Source organism: Cydia splendana, chromosome 21 (assembly GCF_910591565.1).
Source record: "Cydia splendana chromosome 21, ilCydSple1.2, whole genome shotgun sequence".
NCBI classification, from domain to species: Eukaryota; Metazoa; Arthropoda; class Insecta; order Lepidoptera; family Tortricidae; genus Cydia; species Cydia splendana.
The window spans coordinates 14,202,029-14,224,757 of record NC_085980.1 but is presented as its reverse complement, the minus strand read 5'-3'; the positions used below and the strand labels follow the sequence as shown (position 1 = coordinate 14,224,757).

Below are 22,729 nucleotides of genomic sequence, written 5' to 3'. Positions count from 1 at the left end.
TTTGTATTACTAATACCCTGTACTTTAGGCATATCAAACTATATTTTTCCTACATACCTTTGAGAAAGAGAAAATCAAAGTAAAACGAACTCGATTTTCTCTCCGAAACAAGTGTCAATTCCTACGAAAATCTACTTAATATCGAAGTCATTTTCATACTCAAGCAATCTGCAACGTTTGCTTATACTGTTGGTATACATTAGTGTTTATGAAATTCTACTATAATTTTTTGGCAATTTTTTGAAAACTACTCTATATTACCGATGACGCGCGCTGCGCCAGCTCAGTGCCGCGGCAGAGCTTGTAGAGGCAGGACGTGTGTCGGTCGGCTCCGCACATTTTCAACGGCGACGACGAGGTTTTTTATCATTGTGTGCGGCGGGCGCCGTGTAAAACGCTATACTGTGTGCGTGTAAACCGCAACGAGAGACTTTGATCCTAGCACCGTTTTTATAGTATTATAATTTATAATGGTACAGTTTAATAAACTACCGGACAGGATTAAAAATATTTGAAACGACCTGACATTCTATATGTATTTATTTGACTCAAGATAGTTTGACTCAGGGTCTGATGATGGAGCCGGAAGGTGGTCACCGGTATCAATCAACCATGCAACTAAACCACTTCGTGTTTAGGCTCGTTTTATTCATCTCAACAAGATCTTTGACACAAGATAGTACTCAGGGTCCGATGATGGAGCCGGAAGGTGGTCACCGGTACCAATCAACCATGCAACTAAACCACTTCGTGTTTGGGCTCGTTTGATTCGGCTCAACAAGATCTTTGACTTAAGATAGTACTCAGGGTCTGATGATGGAGCCGGAAGGTGGTCACCAGTACCAATCAACAATGCAACTAAACCACTTCGTGTTTAGGCTCGTTTTATTCGTCTCAACAAGATCTTTGACTTAAGATAGTACTCAGGGTCTGATGATGGAGCCGGAAGGTGGTCACCGGTACCAATCAACCATGCAACTAAACCACTTCGTGTTTGGGCTCGTTTGATTCGTCTCAACAAGATCTTTGGCACAAGATAATACTCAGGGTCTGATGATGGAGCCGGAAGGTGGTCACCGGTACCAATCAACCATGCAACTAAGCCACTTCGTGTTTAGGCTCGTTTGATTCGTCTCAACAAGATCTTTGACACAAGATAGTACTCAGGGTCTGATGATGGAGCCGGCAGGTGGTCACCGGTACCAATCAACCATGCCACTAAACCACTTCGTGTTTAGGCTCGTTTTATTCGTTTCTATAGGATCTTTGACACAAGATAGTACTCAGGGTCTGATGTTGGAGCCGGAAGGTGGTCACCGGTACCAATCAACCATGCAACTAAACCACTTCGTGTTTAGGCTCGTTTGATTCGTCTCAACAAGATCTTTGACACAAGTTAGTACTCAGGGTCTGATGATGGAGCTGGACTGTGGCCACGGGTACCAGTCTACCATGTAACTGAACCACTTCGTGTTTGGGCTCGTTTGATTCATCGCAATAAGATGTTTGACACAAGATACTACTCAGGGTCTGATGATGGAGCTGATGATGATAGACAGGTACCCGTCGCCACCTTCGCGCTCCATCATCAGACCCTGAGTACTACCTTGTGTCAAAGATCTTGTTGAGATGAATAAAACGTGCCTAAACACGAAATGGTTTAGTTGCATGGTTGATTGGTACCGGTGACCACCTTCCGGCTCCAACATCAGACCTTGAGTACTATCTTGTGTCAAAGATCTTGTTGAAACGAATAAAACGAGCCTAAACACGAAGTGGTTTAGTTGCATGGTTGATTGGTACCGGTGACCACCTTCCAGCTCCATCATCAGACTCTGAGTATCACCTAGTGTCAAAGATCTTGTTGAGACGAATCAAACGATCCTAAACACGATGTGGTTTAGTTGCATGGTTGATTGGTAATGGTACCTTCCAGCTCCATCATCAGACCCTGAGTACTGTCTTGTGTCAAAGATCTTGTTGAGACGAATCAAACGAGCCCAAACACGAAGTTGTTTAGTTACATGATAGACTGGTACCCGTGGCCACCTTCCAGCTCCATCATCAGACCCTGTGTATCTTCAGTGTCAAAGATCTTGTTGAGACGAATCAAACGAGCCTAATCATGTTACTACATGGTTGATTGGTATCCGTGACCACCTTAATCATCATCAGATCCTCAGTACCAGTTCGTTTTTAAACCCTCGTTGATACAAACTTTACAACCTATAGGTACCAAATGCAATGACGAAACATGTAAATAAGCGAGTAGGTACCTATAATTTCTTTCGAGTAATATACCTTCATAAGTACAAGTATGGGGCTATTCATAAATTACGTCGTTTCAAATGGGAGGAGTGGGGGGGGGGGGTCTGGACATGGATGATGGTAACATGATGTAGGAGGAAACAGATTCATCCGAAGCTTGATTTTTGGATGATTTGAGGGGGGGGGGGGTCAAAAATCGTCAAAAATAGATGACGTAATTTATGAACAGCCCCTATGTACATTTGCACTGCATTTAGTATTTTCGTACTTACCAAATAACAGTTTTAGAACTTTAAAAGTTAAGTACAGTTAGTGTTGTTATGGTTGATTTCAATATGCTTCGCGAAGGATCAAGAATGTTTAATCCATCATTGTAGTGCGAGTGTGGTAGAAGGGATCGGCGTACTGAGCTCGCACGGCCTGCCGCAGCGCGTAAAATACCTAAACTCGCTCAACGCCGAAATGTAATAGCGCTCTTAAAGATAATTTCTACAAATCAAATCATAGACAATAACGTTAATAACGGTTAACGTTATCGTTAACCGGTACGGTATGCTTAGCACTACTGTACGATAGTACCGCATCACTACTCTCTTACCATAGACAACATGTTTTGACAAAGTCTCAGTCGAGATAAAAATGACGAGCCGTACGATTTACTAAAATTTAACAAAATAAAAGTGTTTTATCAGTATGACTGTGTGGCGAATTATCGAAGATGAAAACTGCTATGCCGTCGGTGAGTTTTTGTACTCATAAAGTTACTTTTGGCTGTGAATTTTTCGTAATCAGTTATGGGAAGTTGAACCACTTGTTGCTACTAGGATGCCCCCCGCAGCGCGAGATAAATATAAACATTGTATCAGAACGGTGTCCCTAATACTATCAGTGATATCACTACACTTTTTACTGATATATTTATGCAATAAAGTATTGAAACATGGTCTCGTACGGGCGGCCACTCCCTGTGTTACTGATGATTAAGTAGGTAACTTGATTGATAACTAATGCATCGCACTTAATTGAATCCAATGTGACATACGGCTCTATTTTCCTTGACCTTATAACGAAACTGCTATGAATTAAAGTCTAATGGTGGCTGCACGGATTATTATTGCCTTAAAAAACATATTCAAATTTAAAAAAGTTATTTTAAAAGTTAAGTTGGGATTGAAAAAAAAATTGTTTATTCTATGGTCATGTCTAAAAAGGATTTGCTTAAAAAATGACATCATAATCATAACCTTTGGTGTGTTTATGTTATTTGTGTTTGTTCAATAACACAAGTAAACATGTTTAAATTCCTAACATCATTGTTTGTTCAACCCATCAGCTCTTTATGATTGTATTGTAATTGAATTATAATTATACATACTGTTTTGTTTTACAATTTTCCTTTTACCCTTACAGTTAGCCGGCTTCCTCAAATGAATAACTATACTATTTATACCTTTTATGTTCCTTAGTACAACACACTATGGGAAAATATAATAGTAGGTAAATAACAGCAATATTGCCTGTGTAAATAGGGCCATACCATTCAACCGGTTTGCCTCGGATTGGTCTTGGCCTCTAATAGAACTGCTTGCCACTAATGCATGTCCTGCGCAGTTTCTCGCCAGTCTTCAAGCTCGCGCAGCAGTGTTGGCCGAAAGTTAATTCAAATTGAAAATGTTGGCCATTAACCATGTTATAAATTGAACCTTAAACCGTAACGGACGGTTACAGTTTACGATTCTTTTTTTAATGGTTAATGGCCAACATTTTCAATTTGCATTAACTTTCGGCCAACACTGTCGCGTAGATCAGCGTCCACCAATGGAATTCCCAGTACAGATTTTGTATAGAAAATTGCAATGGGAGTTCCTTCTACTCCAGTGGTAGCATCTCGGTGATAACAGTTTATGTTATCATAACAATCTCTCAAATAATTTATTGCAATATAGTCAGAAATTCAATTATTTTTAACAAACTGCCATTATTTTACTTTAACTACAGTAGAGCCTTGCAAATCTGGATCCTTGTTAATCCGGTTATCGCTATAACCCGGATGGCTTTAAAATGACGACTTTGGTAGTCACAATTTTTTTATTTCTTTTCCAACTAGGGGAGTGCCTTCGAAACAAAGTGCATTTTGAAGCTGATAAATAGAATATACTTAACATAATTCTGATTATTTCTACTACTTCCTGTGAACTTGACTTAATTAATTTTCCGGTTTGTTCCTCATAGCCGGGTTTCATAGAGCTTTGAACTGATCTGATGACCCATCACAAACATTGAAAATCAATTTATCTATATCTGCATCTCCTTTGCACGAATTATGAAGGTACAAAAGGAAAATTATTTGAAAAAAAAATTGTTTTACTTAAAGCTTTTAAGTTTTAATGCTGACTGAACTTTTCTTTTAACAGGCAGCTAATGAAATGAAATAAAATGAAATGAAATATTTTTATTTCGAACATATGGTCCATATAAAGGGTTAGGTATTACAATAACTTATATCTATAGTTAGTATTATAATTAAGACGAAACAAACAAACAAAACAAAACATTTATAGCTTTCGCGGCGGAACAGCAACAGGTGAGTGTAGCTGCACACACCGCTTGACCAGGGGCGAGTCCCAACGCTGCGCCAGCGTACTTAGGATACTGTTCGTGCTGCTTCGGCTGCGATTGAGGAGTGACGCGCATCGCTTCCTCATGATGGCGAAAAAACAGTCTGTTCGCGCCTCAGCAAACATTGCTGAGGCGCTACAATACCGCGGCAACCTAAACAGCATCCTAAATGCGTCCTAATACCTACTCATCAAGACAATTCTAACAAACTCATACACAATTTGGTTGTGTTGTTTTTCCCAGTTCCTATGATGATACAATAATAATGCATTGTCACCCAACTTACAAATATGTATGACTGTATGTGAAGTTTCAGTTCAATCAAATAATGGAAAGTGGGTCTAATTGGCTTGCAAGATTTGATCCGAACATACAAACATTGCAAGTTAAATAAAACCTTGTAATAACGAAATTTCGATTTTAGATGTTCGCGTTAGGCCCTGATTCGCGTATCGTGACCCCTTTAGGCCCCTCGCCACCTGAGGAAGTCCAATTGTCGGCAGTCAAAACATTCACGCTGTCAATATTAATATTCGCTCAATTGAATTAATTTTTATGCAACTCGTGCTTTGCCGCTGGAGGTCGTGGGTTCGTTTCCCGGCTTGTACCAACAAGTTTATAAGAACTCGGCATTTGGTACTAAGGGGGAACCTGAGGGTCTACCGCGAACCACTTTCGACGTGTTGCGTCCCTGTCACACTTACGTACGAATTTACAAGTGCGATAGAGAGGCAACACGTCGAACGTCGAGGCCCTCTGGCTGATTCAGGAGCCAGGTTTTGATTGAGCCAACAGTATTATTTCGTTAGTTTCTGAGCGAATTTGTAGGAACCAAAAGTCTGTAGGTGAAAATTTAGTGTTCTCACTAACATCTTGGAACCCATGTACAGTGGCGTTCAAAAGTGCATCGCTAGATGCCGACCGTAATGCCTTAATATTACGGTTGAAACATCTCCATGCACTTTTGAACGCCACCTACCTACCTGTGTACCTACGATATACCTAATTTCAACAATTTGATGTTTAAGTACCAATCGCTTTTCGGAAATCATCGCAACGAAACCAGGATTACCCTATAAGGCCTTGTTTCCATTAGGTAGCTCAGTGGATTGAGCGTTGGGCCGGCGTTGGAGTATAATTTTCAAGTATTTCCTTAACACATTGAGTGCCGGGAACCCGCTCGGCGGGCGCTCTGTTCGTATTCGCGTTCCTCTACAAAGCGGTAAAACGCTAGAATCGGCTACGCGTGTAGCGCTACTAAAACGTTGGCTGTGAATGCGTTAATTCATTAGAAAGTTAACCGATCACGATTTTGGTGAAAATATAACAACATATTGCGTTTTCGCTGCGATGATATGGTCGTAACTTTGTATCGCTCCTCATATAAGTGTAACAAAAACGTTGCGTGTTCGCTATATCCGATTACGTTTACAAGCTATTTGCACGTTTGACGTTTCCCTGTTTAGCTAATATTTCCTAGAGTCGGGCCAAGCTCTCGTACAGACTGCGGTGATAGTGTGAAAGTAATTATAATGGGTATTATGATGGGTTTGACGACCGTCGACCGGTCTGGCCTAGTGAGTAGTGACCCTGCCTATGAAGCCGATGGTATTATATTATATTGCCGACCCTTCAAAAAAAAACCAGCACTCCTTATTTGAAGAACACATTTTGCCGGAGGGGTGCTGACCTGCAGTGAATGTGGCGGTCGACGGCTTATTCGCTCTTATTGCGCGGACATAAATCTTTTTCCTATCGGATTTTGCTGAATGCGCGTCGATATATCTGGGGAGACCCAAAGTCGTGCGTGAGATGCGCGCCAGTCACCAAGACGATTGTCAAAGTCGTGTGAAAACCAAATCAAAACCGCAACATGTTAATCAGAATCGGGCTCAAGGAGTTTAATATTCTACGATAAAACAAGATTATTCTTATCTGTAACAAAATACAAATAGATACACGTTGAAACTAAATAATGAGAGATTATATCACAGTGCATTAACTTGGTAACTAACTGCACTGCACTTGATTTGTATGCAATTAATCATCTTAGCAATTATTACTGTTTACTGCCAAACACATATATATAATAACTAATGACGTACTTAATTCTTTTTTAGGGTTCCGTACCTCAAAAGTAAAAAACGGAACCCTTATAGGATCACTCGTGCGTCTGTCTGTCTGTCTGTCCGTCTGTCACAGCCTATTTTCTCGGAAACTACTTATTTAAGATAATAGCCAAAAAATGACCATTCCCCCCCCCCCTATCTCCGAAACTACTGGGTCTAAAAATTTGAAAAAAATGTACGGAATCCTAGAAACGCGAGTCCGACTCGCACTTGGCCGGTTTTTTACACGTGCAAGGAAATATAATCGTTTAGCGAAACTACCAGTCATGAGGGCAAACTCAAGTTACGCTGCTGAAAATTAATATATTTAAGCGTATTATGTTTTTGAGAATATCGTCACATTCAAAAAAACACTTACAGCATAAATCTGGCCTGCCTGTCTCGAACTACAGAACGGCCTCGCTTGCGCTCGCCTGAGTTACCTAAATTTTATTACCTATATATTATTGTATTTTAGACAACCAGCTGAGGCTGGTACGTCTAAAATCTAAAATAATCTAAATCATACATAGAACAATTTCACGGTTTGTAAAGTAATTTTTTTTTACTGGGCATAACGGAGTGGTCATTAACAGGCGTTCCCCTCTGTCGAAAATAGGCGGCCAATGGTCAACCACATGTCAACCACATGTATGGACTGACGTTTATCTGACATGGCTATGTTTATGTTACATATACATTTGATGTGCCCCTCCCCCGCAAAAAACGGCAGACTATTTTGTACCGAAAATTATAGACATGGCGTTTCCGTTAGTTATATCCTCTAAGGGGCATATGCGTTAAAGTAACAATGAATAAATTATTACTCCCTATAAGCAAACTCGCAAAAAAGCACAAACGGTCGGTATCATAATCGCGAAATTCTGGCAACATACCAACACATTGCACATAATCTGCATAAGGGTTACCATGTCTACTGATAAACTGACGGACAGTTTCCAAAATTGCAAAATTTCCACATTGAAAATTTTTGTAAGCTTCTATTATTGTATGGGGATCGAAATTTTCCGTTACCGAATGAAAGTTATAGCCACATTTGAAATTCGGGACATGTAATAAAGAGCATTCCACGAATTGTCTACCGTTATAAGTATAACGTACAAATGCGAATTATCTGAGGATTTGTCTGTATGGGAATTTCTTTTTCTTCCAGAAGTGATAAAATAAAAGGCTCAGAAAATCTATCATCGTATTAAAGTTTTAAATTTTAATCTTTTAATAATCAATGAATTTTATTATTACCTATCAATTAATGCCAAGTTATTTTATCAGTTATCATATGCTAAGTTTAATTTGATTGTAATGTCTAGTCATGAATCTTTAATGTTATACCTATACCTAATTTTTATATTTTTAATTTTATCTTAAATGTATACTATCAATCAATCAATTTATTTATTCACAGACTACAATGGTCCACACATAATATTACACAACAATACAATTATATTAACATAAGATTAAAATATACATTACATTAAAAATTAAATTAGTTATAAATTAAATAAAAATACATTAAATTAATCCGCTAGTCACTTACCTACCGGCACGGCACGGCCCCCGTACGTGCACACTTATACAGTGATTGATGTAGGGGCAGTCCAGCCGGTCCGCGATCATGGCTAGGACGCTGTTGCGGCTGGCGCGCACTCTGCTGAGCATCGCCGCGCACCGCTTGCGCAGAGTGGCGCAGAAGCAATCGGTGCGCGCTTCTGCGAACATGCTCGACGCACTACAGTGGCGCGGCAGCCGCAACATCACCCTGAACGCGTTATTATATTGGACGCGTAGGGAGTTAAACGACCTTTGAGTGAAATGAGCCCACAGATTGCTAGTGTAGAAAGAAGTACAGTACGCCTTAAAAAGGGTTATTTTCACTATGGATCGATGTTGTCTGGAATAAATGATTTATTATTATATTTATTATCTTTATTCAATTAGGGTCTTAGGTTAGGGTTTTACAATGTGAGTATAAAAGTAAAATATAAAAACACTTACAAAACATAACAAAAATATATAAACACATTATAAAAAACCTAACCTAGGGTGCCGCCGGCAGCGGGGCAGGGTCCAAGCTGCCGGTGGTCAGGGCCGCAGAGTGAGGAATCGACGTACTATACGCGCCGTGTCCAAAATTACCGCCTTCTGCATCTGACCCTTGATCCAACCACCCAGCGAGAGTCTCTCTAGGTGTTGGTCGAGACTCTTCGCTATGAGACCGTTCGCTGACACATTTATTATTATTATTAAAGTGCTTTTGTTTTCAGTGTTTTGCAATTCGATGCGCATTATACGAAATACAATATGTTTTTACAGGAATCCGTAGAATACCCCATAATAATGTTGTATTTGCTCGAAATCAACAATATCTTTACATCTTGAATTCTTGACGGTACAGGGGCCGATTTTTGAATTTCTACCGCTCGATTTCGTGTATTTCGTTAAATAATATCTCCACTACTATAGGCATTTAAATTCTACTAATAGAATTGAAATCGAGTGGTTAATTCCACTAGATTCCAAATTTCGATCGCTCGTATTTCAAAAATTAGCATTTCGCCGTTTTCCACCGATTTACGAGTGACGAAATCGAGCGGTCGAAATTCAAAAATCGGCCCCCAGGTTCTTTGTATGCCCATTTTAGAATAACTATGCAATAATAAAGAAAATTAATTAACATAGTTTTTTGTAACTTCATATTTTTTATCAAACAGTTACGTCTGCTGTTTGCTAACGATACTATGCTGTTACGAGTAAGATAGAACATTCTTACGGTAGATGCCGCTAGGTGCCTCCCTAAAGCGTGTTTTCTTTAATAATAAAAAATAGAGTCTATATTGCATTGAGATTTTTATCTGAAATTATCGCTCTTTTTAATGACCTAAACTCAGGACAATGTTTCCCGAATTGGATTCCCTACGCATGGTCAATTTCGGTAGGTAATCGAATATTGGGATGTCCCGAAAACTTTGTGACGTCTGGTCACCCCAATCTGTATGCACATTATGTGCAGACGGCAGCTGGTGCAATTTGCACATATGCTAATGCGCTTGCCCAATTTTATCCGACGGCTTATCTCGTGTTAAGTTACTTCGTTTGCAGTTTAAATGTTAAGAAGGCGTTTGCTTCTACATACATGTAACTGCATAATATGTTACACCGCAAAAATAACTGACACGATCTTATTTGTAGAGCTTTTTAAAATACCGGAGACATGGGTGTTCGCGAGGTATACAGATCAGAGCCAGCATTATAGTTCGTTTTTTAGCATTAGTGAAAGACTACGCGATCTTGACGTGTCTTTTAAATGAAAACTGCTTTTTAAAAATCAATAAGTATTACTTATGAAAGCAAAAGAATGTAAATGATTCATAATTGTTACATATTTGCCGTGACTTATTGTTTAAAAGTGTTTTTCAATAAAAAGACACGTCAAGATTGTTTACCTTTTTTCTAATGCTAAAAAAACGAACTATAGTAGAGGGAACCATAAGTTTCATCAAGTTGTTTGCACGGAACTTCGCGTGACAATAAGACAACCGTGTTTTTCAAGATCATATTTGTAATTAGAGCGTGGGAATTTTCTCGTTTCTCTACCAATTGGAGACCAATTTAAACAATTGGAGGTTGACTTATGACTCGGCTTAAGATCATTTTATCTGACATATATTTTAAAAATACGAGTAGTTTTGTAACCGACGTACTTTGTGTAGAATATTAGCCGCCATTTGAAATATCTCACTTCCATGCTCTAAGAAACTGGGTAATTAACCGGCAAATTCGGAATCCGCAGGGCCAAATAAGGTTAAAAAACCCGGTTGCCAAAAAGTAATATGGTTCGCCAGTCAAATCAAGATGGAGAGGAGAGCTTGTTTGATTTTTTTTGACTGGACTAAATGTAGGTATTATTTAGAAAACGTCGGGTAGGTTATATAGCGCGCGAGATTCTGTCGCTGCGCTCTCGTGCTAAGCCTACTGACGTCAGCAGGCATTCAGTCAGTGGAATCTGTCTGGCAGAGATGTGGGGCGGACACATTTGTCAGTGTATTGGAGAAATTGGGCACAGATGTATCGGCAGGAGAGCTGTCCGCACGCAGACACATTTGTGCCCAATTCCCGTCACATCCGCCAGACATATTTCACTAACACATCTGTACAGAAATTCGGAAAAAATATATTTAAATCCCTCTCCTCTTTATCCTCTTGGGGTTCAATGTCCTAATACTAGTACAAATTACCTCCAATAAAATTTCAAAAATTAATAAATGGAACAGAGTTGCTTTTGCGTTGTTTCGTTTGATTTTAAAACAAAAGTCTTTCCGTGACCACAGCTGGTGCAACTCAGCTGAAACGTCGGAATTAAAGGTAAAAACAATGAAATCATATCGCGGTAGACCCGTTTGTGTAATTAAATAAATCAAAATCAACTCTATTTTTAAGGCCATTAATTCATATTTGCTTATCAATTTTCTTGTATGGTGGGCCGCTAGAGAGTCCAACACAGTCCACAGTTCACATGGCTCTCCACACCGCCAAAGACAGAAACAGATGGAGAAAGATCCTAAGAGAGAAAGTGATCAAAAAGGGAGGTCACGACCCTCAATATTGAGGAATACGACGCAAGGAGGAGGAGAGCGTCCAAATGGTTACAAGACGAATACCCGACTCTCAGGATACCTATTCTAAACACTCACGTATTCCAAAGTACACTCGCCTAAATAAGTTTACCACCCATCATTACGTTCCATCGCCCACACTGTTAACTGTACATCGGTGGACCTTATGCCTTTTGCAATAAGGTCCATCGATGCACCTACAGTTAGGAGTGTTACTGTTTGTTCCTTGGCGGGTTCATTGCGTATTCACCGCACCAGTTCGTTGTAAACGTCTTCGCCAATTGTTTTATTTCACAACAATACGTTTTATGACGTTGGCTTTTAACTTTTAGGGAGACTGCGAAATATCGTGTTTTTTTACTGGCTTTAAAACATAGTCCTGTGGTTTAAATCCCCTAAGTTTGCAACATCTGTGCCTGATGTCAGCAGTTGACCACAACACCCTGCAAACAGTATAACGACTAAGAAGAAGAAGTTTAACGAAAATTATATGAACCACAAAAATCACTAATATTATAAATGCGAAAGTAACACTGCCTGTATGTCTGTTAGAGACGGATGTGGGTGTGTTTGTTAAGAATCAATAGAATCACTTCATTTACACATCTCTAGTGGACAATATTCTACTTGTAATGAAAAAATCATTTATTTACATACAATATATATACAGTGGTACTACTAAACGAAATTAATAACTAGCTTAAATCTAAAATAGGCCCTTGAGGCATTGTACCAAGGATGCTGGCGGCATTTCCTCGCTGTATCGCAATGCTGATACGTTGTGCGAGGTAGCCGCCAGCTCTTCGGTCACCAGTTACGTCAACCAGACGCTTCGCGATTTCTGCGAACAACTTATGCGCGCTGGGACCCCATGGACCTAGAGTTTCAACACCAAATGGTACAAAATGGTACTCTCTACCGAGGCTCTTATATTTGTTACGTTTTAGAATTTCGGCGCTTTCCGCCGCTCCGCCCGCTTTTACAGTAGTCCGTTGGAGGTGGGACGGTGCCAGTGTGTCTACGCAGGTAGCATCCCACACCAACATCCGTCCCAAGCTCCAAGGAACTAAGGACACTCCATCGGGCCTCTTGCCATCATCTCTGATAATGCCAGTCGGCTCAAGAAGAGCAGGCACATTGATGGTGGCAAGAGACCGACGGACTATGTCATTAAGCGACGCATGTCTCGAAAAACGGCCTGCACTTTTTTGACAAGATAATCCGTGGTGTCCCAGTCGGTCCACGTCCGTGCCACAAGAGCATATGTGTGGCGTACACACCGAAACCCCGAGTCGCAAACCAGTCGCCAGTCTAAGGGAGGCCGGATCCAAGAAAGTACCAGTATTGGGCGAAGGATGGGCATGTAGCCAGTAACCGGCTTCCCGGGCTCCGACCGCCAAAAGCCTCGCGCGGTCTGGACCTGTACAGTTGTTTAGGAGAGTATTGTAAGTTAAATCACAGTAAACTTGTAATTCGTTTTTAATAAACACATTCCTCCGCTACGCATCCTCGCACATCTCTGGTGGTAACGTAGCCTCAGAAATCGCTAATCAAAGAGCATATATTACGAGTATTATGCATTTGGTTGTTATGAAAATAACGGCTGTAGCCGTATAAAGTCACAATTTTCGTTTTAAAAGGCATATTGTCATTAAACATTCCGTTTGAAATTAACTTCCAAAATGCCGTTAAAAGCTCAGAATTTGGCATTTCACTTAAAATTTAAATATTCGATACATATTTAACGAACGTTAACACTGTTGCATTACGCAATATGGCTGAAGTGCTAAAATTCACATACTAATACTAATTGATCCTAAAATGGAGTACCTAATACACATCTCAGTCAAACCCTGTATTAATTATAATTGTTAAAAAAAAACAATCAGTTAAAGTTGGTGAAAGAAAAATACCACCTAGTTTTACTAGGTGACATTTTAAATTTTGTCGGTGTATGGTAAGTTGCCTGACCGGATTTTTACTCATCTTTTTGCAGTTGTTACGAGAATATTTTTTCCCCTCACTAGCTCGGAAAGCCGTCTTTTATCCTTTAAAACAAGCGATAATATGATATGACTTATAAATATAGCAAATACGTCCACCGTACTTTCATAGTACGTAATGCGTGATGAAAATTTTGTACAATCGGTATAATTACCAAAAAATTGAAAAAGGCAACAAAAAAAATGTTGACTTTGTTTAGCCCGCTATTATTACTCAATCCTCTGATATTGTCAACTGCAACCATTGACTTTCTCCTGATTATGTTCACAGATAACATTATATTTTTATAGCGATAAGCAGCGCCGCGACTAAATTATCACTACGGCATCCCGTATCAGGTACTCGATGGGATGTTTGGAGAGTTTGAATATGAATCTGTGGTGAAGAGTCAACGTAATTTTGAACATAAGCAAAATGTTTAACCCGACAACTGGGCCAATCAAAGTAGATTCATAAAATACGTTTTTAGGGTTCCGTACCCAAAGGGTAAAACGGGACCCTATTACTAAGACTCAGCTGTCCGTCCATCCGTCCGTCCGTCCGTCTGTCACCAGGCTGTATCTCGTGATCTGTGATAGCTGAAATTTTCACAGATGATGTATTTCTGTTGCCGCTATAACAACAAATACTAAAAACAGAATAAAATAAAGATTTAAGTGGGGCTCCCATACAACAAACGTGGTTTTTGACCGAAGTTAAGCAACGTCGGGCGGGGTCAGTACTTGGATGGGTGACCGTTTTTATAGATAATGGTACGGAACCCTTCGTGTGTGTGCGAGTCCGACTCGCACTTGGCCGGTTTTTATTCATTTTGAGATCCAACAGCTATGACATTAACATAGAAATTATAGTAGATACAGGAAGTCAATTATAGGAACTCACAGGTATTGACATAATACTGCAGGAATTAATTCCCAGCAAGCTGGAAATAGTTTTAATACCTTCATTTGGCCCTAAATACGAGTACGTGTAAGAGTTTGCGCAATCCCAGTCTGCATAAATTTTTGCTTTTTTTCAGTTTTTTGCTTGTAGATCGAAAACGGAAAATTAGTTACACAGGCGAAGTCGGGAGCAGAATCTATTATATTTATAACGCGAGATAAGCCGGGTGTCTGTGCTAGCTTATCGGGTCTGGTTACCGTATCCTGTGTCAGGTGCGCTGCGGGATAGGGTTACGTTGGCATACACATGTTTTAGACGCGGCAGATAAAATAAAACCACCCAACTATAGTTTAGTACTACAACTGCCCACAAGTTCAATACGAAATTAAGTATAAATACATTTGTTGCCAAATCGGCGAGACAAAAGCCCACCGCCACCGCTGGCCTGGCCACGTATTAAGAATGGATGAGGATCGCGGCGATCTGGGACGCTCGATAGGGCGAAGGCCGATCGGACGTCCCAGGCGGTCTAGCATGAGTTGCGTTCTCGCGTGCGAGTCCATACTTGAAGTGCTAGATGTATGGAGTCGTGTGCGAGAATGCAACTCATGCTAGCAGGTCAGGTATCCCTAGGGCGATGAGGTAGAAGCGGACTTGCGCGATCTTCACGCCGAGAACTGGCGGGAGATTGCACAGGATAGAGACAACTGGCGTTTACTTGTGTCGAAGGCCAAGACTCATTTTGGGTCACTGCGCCACTAACCTAACATATGTTGCCATAGAACTATTTCATTCAAAAGTCACCTCTGAATGAAGATGTTCCAGGTAATTTTGGACCAGAATTGGAGCTTTTGAACGGTATCTAATAGATTTATTTTCAATCGTGAATTCTAGCTGTACCTACCGTCTTCACTGCTGCAGATCGTTTTAACAAACTTGTTTAAGGGGTACTCATAAGAAGGCATGTTTCGCCCACATCAAATATGTCCAAATAGACCAGTGCTTTCAGCCATTGAGTATAAGGCTCTGTTAGAATATTTATTGCGTGATAGACTTGTTTAAGGGTCTAGTCAAAGTAGATTTGATCTGGTCTGGTTAGCCTATAGTATCGCCTTGAAAAATCTGGTTTCAAAGGATGGTGTATATGTGTATATTCGTTACAAAACACTATAAAATTCAAAATCATCTCTTCATTTTACCGATTTGTTCTCGAAGTTTTATATAAAATAGCAATTTTTTCCCAATTTCAAGATTGACACTATTCTGAACAGTCTCTTTATTTCCCTGCAGAGCAGAAGGACCTGAAGGACATCTTTCAAATCAATGTTGACGTTATTTAGTTCGCTCTGCTCTAGTTTATAGATAGGCTATGTAAAGTCTTGTCTTTACCCTTGGGTTGATAAAACACCATGTACCTATTTCCTTGCTAAAGACTAAAAAGCTTAGCCAGTCTAGATTTTCTTAGCCCTGCGCGCGCGCGCCGCGCGGCTTGCGCAGAAGCATACGCGATTTAGGCGCGCGACCACATTCCTGCCATTGTGTAAGTCTTTCACATATTAATTGAGTGCGTCATATTGTATAGGGTGCGTTATACTTTATAGTGATGTTGGTAAACATGTTTGTATTGGTGTTTGAGATATGTAAAGTAAATCGTGTCCTTAGTACAGTCAGTACCAGCAGTAGCGGATGAAACAACGCACCAAAAGTAAATATCTGCCACCCTGGAACACTTTTCCAAATAGAGTATTATCTCTATAGTTTACATTCAAAAGTATTCCACCTTATATAATTGTTTAATATAATATACATATATAGATTATAGACTTATGTCCATATTTTTGTAAAGCTATAAGACAAACAAACGTTTGATGCTGTACTGAACGCATTTCACACATTTAGTTTAGAGTACCTTTGTATATAGGAATTCAACCTATCTTGACAGTGCAGTCTAGCGACCCGCCCCTGCTTGGTGCGTGTAGAACCTTAACACTTAAACCTTCCTCAATAATCACTCTATTGATAGGAAAAAACCGCATGAAAATCCGTTTCGAGTTTATCGCGAACATACATACATACAAACAGACAGACGCGGCGGGGGACTTTATTTAAAAAGTTGTAGTGATTAATCCATAGAGATTTTTCTTTGGATTACTGCAATGCAACATCACTAACGGCAATTTTATTGGCGTCGTTTCAAAAAAAAACCTACTTTTGTTTCAAAACGTATCAAGTTTTCTTTTTAACCTAATTTTACATTTTTTTTTGTTCCGATAGCTGCTGCCTCTCGCTTAGTGTTGTAAAATACTCGAGCCTTTTTATCTGTAATAAATAATATCTGTATGTTAGGAAAACTCGAGACTCGAGTTTTTGTGGGTTTATTGAGAAGCTTATAAAACTGAACTTCAAGTAATTAAAAAAAATTACATAAAATGAACAATAATACGTAATTCCGGCCTAGCGTGAGTCGTTAGTTAAACTTTATAAACAAAAAGCTTGTCACGCGACATCGCTTAAGTGACATGATGATGATGATGATAAAATCTATCCTATGTCCTGGCTCGGGCTTTAAACTATCTCCAAATTTCAACTAAATCAGATCAGCGGTTTAAGCGTGAAGAGTAACAGACAGACAGACAGACAGACCGTGTTACTTCCGCATGTATAATATTAGAAGGGATGTTTGATGGTACGGAAACCTCGGAGCGCAAGCTGATCCACAATTTATTTTTTACAAACCTTGTTGTAACTTGTAAGAAGCGTGAGTCCTAACATTTATTAGTACTAAAGGGGCCCACAGATTACCAGTTTACCGGACGACATCAGCCTCTCAGTTGTTCGGAACTGTCACTTTTTTGCGATCAACAGGCTGATATCGTCCGGTGAACTAACTGGTAATCTGTGGGCCCCTTTATACTAGTAGCAGGCGTGGTTCACTCCGCGATTTCGTCGCTTTGCTACAGTTAGTTAAAAGTACATCCGTTCGGCCCCAATTTTGGGGTTTGCCGCGCGTGGCCCTGTCTCCACCTAGCGGCCATATCTGTGCTGATTGTAACAGACGCGTTTTGTTAGAGAGCGAGTTCAGTGAGTCTTCTGTACCTAGTACTATTATTTATTATGTGCTAGTAGTTGTTGAGATTCACTTGTGTCTATTTTATAGGGCCCAACAATTTTTCGCTCGTGTTTTGAAACATGGAATCAAATTAAAACTCGAGAACTCGAGTATTTTCGGTACAACACAACTCTTGCCTCGAACGTGTGCTACTAAAAAATTCAGATCGCGTTCCCTAGAAATTCATGTTTTTAGGTGTTTTATTCTTTTCATAACGGCCTGAAATCCCCCTTTATACAATTAAGGCTTGTTCGTTAATTAACTAGATTTGCGCCTGTGTTAGTTTGGCCTTCATTTTATGTACGTGATTAAACTGATTAACTACTTATAGCTAATTTGATAACAATTTCAATCGTTCACAAAATAAAAACAATGTGAGCATTTTTCCGTTGATTTATGAAAATACGTTTCGTAACTCAAAGGAAGATTTTTAGGACATATGGTGAAATTGCGCTTAAGTAAATATATTGCACAAAATAGAGAACTTTTATCTATCCACCAATATAACAAAAAAATAACAAAAAAAAATTACAAATAAATAAAATTGGTAGACTTAAACCTCGCTAACTATGCACCAAAGCTTAAAGCCTATACGATGCGACTGGCGTAATCTTTAAGATTAAAAGTCCCTAAACAAATAAATGATTAAAAAAAAAGCTTAGTGCTTGACGTAGCGCTTGACATGAAAACTTAGCGTGGTCCGATTCTACATAGCGAAACGCGAAACGGATTCAAAGAAAAAAAAAACGAAACGTTATAAAAATGTGTACCTAATTAGTAATATAGGACCTACGGACTACGAAACCTCACATATGGCCCGATTCGAACTTTAAGATACGTCAATTAATAGATTAATGTATATATAGTTGGTCAAGCAAATCTTGTCAGTAGAAAAAGGCGACAAAATTCAAATTTTCTATGAGACGATAACCCTTCGCGCCTACATTTTTTTGCCGCCTTTTTCTACTGACAAGATTTGCATGACCAGCTATATGTCAGTGTCAAATGTAACGTTTCTTCAGACAAAACGTCACTTTTCACACTAACACATCTAATCCATATCGTTCCTAGATCCATTAATTGATGTATCTAATCTATCTGTAATCGGACAGATAGGCTTTAAAATTAAATTTTACCATTTTATTTTTAGTTAGCCCCACCTATGCAATTCAAACGTCTTTGATTTCGTCCGTGCGATATAAGATACCCTATTTAGCCGCCATTTGCAAATACTATTGTCTGCCAAATCTGACAGCTGTTACAACAGGATATATTATAGCGTTGTCTCATTAAAAAGTCATGACATATGATTTGTGATTACATATCGAGAGTGTAACGGTCGCCTTTCTTTGAAATTGTTCTGGATTTGGATAGGGCGCCTAAAATGTGGTTGCGATCGTTTTATTCATGCGTAATATGTTACATAAAATGCATAATCTTTTATAATATACAGCCTAAAGGCCTGTGCACACCGGCTGCGCGTGCGTGACGTGCACGTGCGTGTGTGGCGTTGTAGTATACAGATCCTTATGAGAGACGGCACACCGCTTGCGTGACGTGTGCGGCCCCAACATTTTAGCGCCCACGCACGAGCACGTCACGCACACGCAAGCCGGTGTGCACAGGCCTTAAGACGTAACTTAAACGGAAACATTAAGTGCAGTCAGCAGCAGAAGTTGCTAAGCGGGCCAGGTGTTCAAAATGATCTTGACGCGACTTTATTGTTAAGAGAATAAGAGCGGGTTCAGGTAATTTTGAACACCTTAACCAGACACTTTTTATTTAATAGGGTATTTGACTACTAGTCAAATCAGTTTCTTTTTTGGAACTGTCAATACGATTTTGCTACTATGAAATTTATATGAAACACTAGCATGTGACGTGACAATCAAATTACCTACTCTTTATAGTTTCGTACGGGTTTTAAAATATAAATTTTGTCTAAAAATAACTGCTGTCTACGTTTATCTGTTAATCTTCTGGTGCTTTATTTCATGCATGGTGTAAAATAAATAAAATAATTTATTTTAAATACAGTCAAATACCCTCCAAATACCCACATGACCTCTATTTCTGTAATTTCTACTATAAATAGTAGTGTGACTAGGGATTGCAAACCGGATTGATTTTCAATCCGGCCGGATCCGGTCGGATTATGGTCAAAATCCGGCCGGATCTGGTCGGATTATCGTCGAATTCAGGCCGGATCCGGCCGGACCGGATCCGGGCTGGTATAGGGATAAGTATACCGTTAATCACATGACATACTTTTCTAGTTTTTTGCGTAATATTACAAGAAATAAAGGTTTTTTTAAATGTAGGTACTCCTAAGTTAATGATTTGAAGTTAATAAATAACCTTTTAACAATAAAATCAAATTTATTAGTACCTAGGTAAAAAAAAAAACGAATTCGAAAAAAACGCTGACATCCATTCTAGTAACAAAAGAAGTTATTTAAATTTTATTTATACTTCTATCCAATATTAATTTACATTAAATGTGCTCAAATACTATCTTGCTATCATTTTGTTGTTGTCATTGATAACAAATTGTATGATCCTTTAATTTTCCTTCTATTACAATATTTATGTAATCGTCATATCGTGCCACCAACATGAAAGAAGAGGAAATCCCCTTTTGTTCTCAATCATCGTCATAATAAATATCTTTTTATCTTACTAAATTTTATCTTTTCATTCGTTCTTCGTTCTGTTGAACTTCATACCTTCCATCCGTCGCCTTTACCTCAGCTAAAACGAACAGAGCGTGCTGTGTGTAGGCGTCTTTTTTAATTTCCCGGATCCGGTCCGGATCGGGTAGCTCCTAAATAGTGCCGGATCCGGCCGGATTACCGGATCCGCCGGACCGGATTGCAATCCCTAAGTGTGACTATTTGAAAATCACAAATCTAAATATTTAAATATGTAATTAGATTTTTTCCCAAAGTTGTTCTAATAAAACTATTGTCCACAGCCATATACAATTACAACGGGCCATCCCCCCACCTCCCCCTGGAAGTCGGCGAGCTGGTCCATTGCGAGAGAGAGACAGAGCACTGGTACTGGGGACGCAGTCTACGGAGAGACGGTGTGGGCGCTTTCCCGAAGAACTATGTGCAGTTGAGAGATTGTCAAGTAGAGAGGTAAGTCTCTTTCTATCCTAATAGGTCAAGAGCGAGAGAGATATGTATAGATATATTAGACAGAGGCAGGAGCTCGTCGAACGGTGAACTGGTCCATTGCGAGAGAGAGACAGAGCACTGGTATTGGGGTCGAAGTCTACGGAGAGACGGTGTGGGCGCTTTCCCGAAGAACTACATATGTGCAGTTGAGGGATTGCCAAGTAGAGAGGTAAGTCTCTTTCTATCCTAATAGGTCAAGAGCGAGAGAGATATGTATAGATAGAGGCAGGAGCTCGTCGAACGGTGAGCTGGTCTACTGCGAAAGAGAGACAGAGCACTGGTATTGGGGTCGAAGTCTACGGAGAGACGGTGTGGGCGCTTTCCCGAAGAACTACATATGTGCAGTTGAGGGATTGCCAAGTAGAGAGGTAAGTCTCTTTCTATCCTAATAGGTCAAGAGCGAGAGAGATATGTATAGATAGAGGCAGGAGCTCGTCGAACGGTGAGCTGGTCTACTGCGAAAGAGAGACAGAGCACTGGTATTGGGGTCGAAGTCTACGGAGAGACGGTGTGGGCGCTTTCCCGAAGAACTACATATGTGCAGTTGAGGGATTGCCAAGTAGAGAGGTAAGTCTCTTTCTATCCTAATAGGTCAAGAGCGAGAGAGATATGTATAGATAGAGGCAGGAGCTCGTCGAACGGTGAGCTGGTCTACTGCGAAAGAGAGACAGAGCACTGGTATTGGGGTCGAAGTCTACGGAGAGACGGTGTGGGCGCTTTCCCGAAGAACTATGTGCAGTTGAGGGATTGTCAAGTAGAGAGGTAAGTCTCTTTCTATCCTAACAGGTCAAGAGCGAGACAGATAGTATAGATATATTAGACAGAGACAGGAGAGAATAAGACGGAGCTCTTAAATTTAATTGAAGCTAATATTATGACCGCGGACCGTAGGGTAGTAACCCCCTTATTCATAAACGTTTACTAAAGTTGACAAGCCCATAATAATCGTTTGTCCCTTTCCGACGCATTGGTATGATAGAAAGGGACAAACGATTATTATCGGCTTGTCAACTTTAGTAAACGTTTATGAATAAGGCCCACTTGCACCATTCCATTAATCCGGGGTTAACCGGTTAAACTTGGTGTTCCCATTTTTACCAGTACAATTTGACACTATGTTAACGGTTTAACCGCGTAACCCCGGGTTAGTGGTATGGTGCAAGTGGGCCTAAGGGGGTTAATATGTACAAACATATTGACTACGGATACATGCGAATATGAAAGCTCCGTATGAATCATTCGGCACGCGCTATCAAAGGTCGTTCAACTTTAATCTCTTTACATTATAAAATCATACGCGCTGGCAATTATTAGCCTTATTTATTTATTACGATATAGAATATTGTTTTTTTTTTTTTATTTTTCAATACCCTCCTTTTATACATATTTTCTTAAAATTAATACCGTTAATGTTCAACGGGTTAAATTGGTCACCGTTTTTAACAAAATGTAAGTACTAAATACTATATATTAAGAAAATAACGAGTTCAATGATTATAACGTCGTTTTACTATAAATTAGGTAATTTATATACCAATTCCAGGGTATTGATGGCTACCCTTAGCAAAAAATCAAATTTTGTCCATTGATCCCATGTGAAAGGTTAAGAACCAATGCGTTATATAGTTCTTTATTTTAGCATTAGAAAAAAGGAAAACAATTTGGACGTGTCTTTTTATTGAAAAACACTTATGAAATAATAAGTCACGGCAAATATGTGACAAATTATGAATCATATACAATTATGTACATTCTTTTGCTTTCATAAGTAATAGTACCTAACTGGTTTTTAGGGTTCCGTACCCAAAAGGTAAAACGGGACCCTATTACTAAGACTTCGCTGTCCGTCCGTCCGTCCGTCCGTCTGTCTGTCACCAGGCTGTAACTCACGAACCGTGATAGCTAGACAGTTGAAATTTT

The 22,729-nt window shown here is 39.6% G+C and overlaps 1 protein-coding gene across 1 annotated transcript in view; it reads left to right on the top strand.

The window, feature by feature from the left end:
• Positions 1-2,860: 2,860 nt before the first annotated feature.
• LOC134801058 (dedicator of cytokinesis protein 1) overlaps positions 2,861-22,729 on the top strand; it is a 77,608-nt gene continuing 57,739 nt past the window's right edge. The window contains exons 1-2 of the mRNA XM_063773586.1: positions 2,861-3,007; positions 20,602-20,770. Of these exons, the coding sequence (XP_063629656.1) occupies positions 2,962-3,007; positions 20,602-20,770 (215 nt within the window). The 5' untranslated portion in view covers positions 2,861-2,961. The remainder of the gene's footprint in view (positions 3,008-20,601; positions 20,771-22,729) is intronic.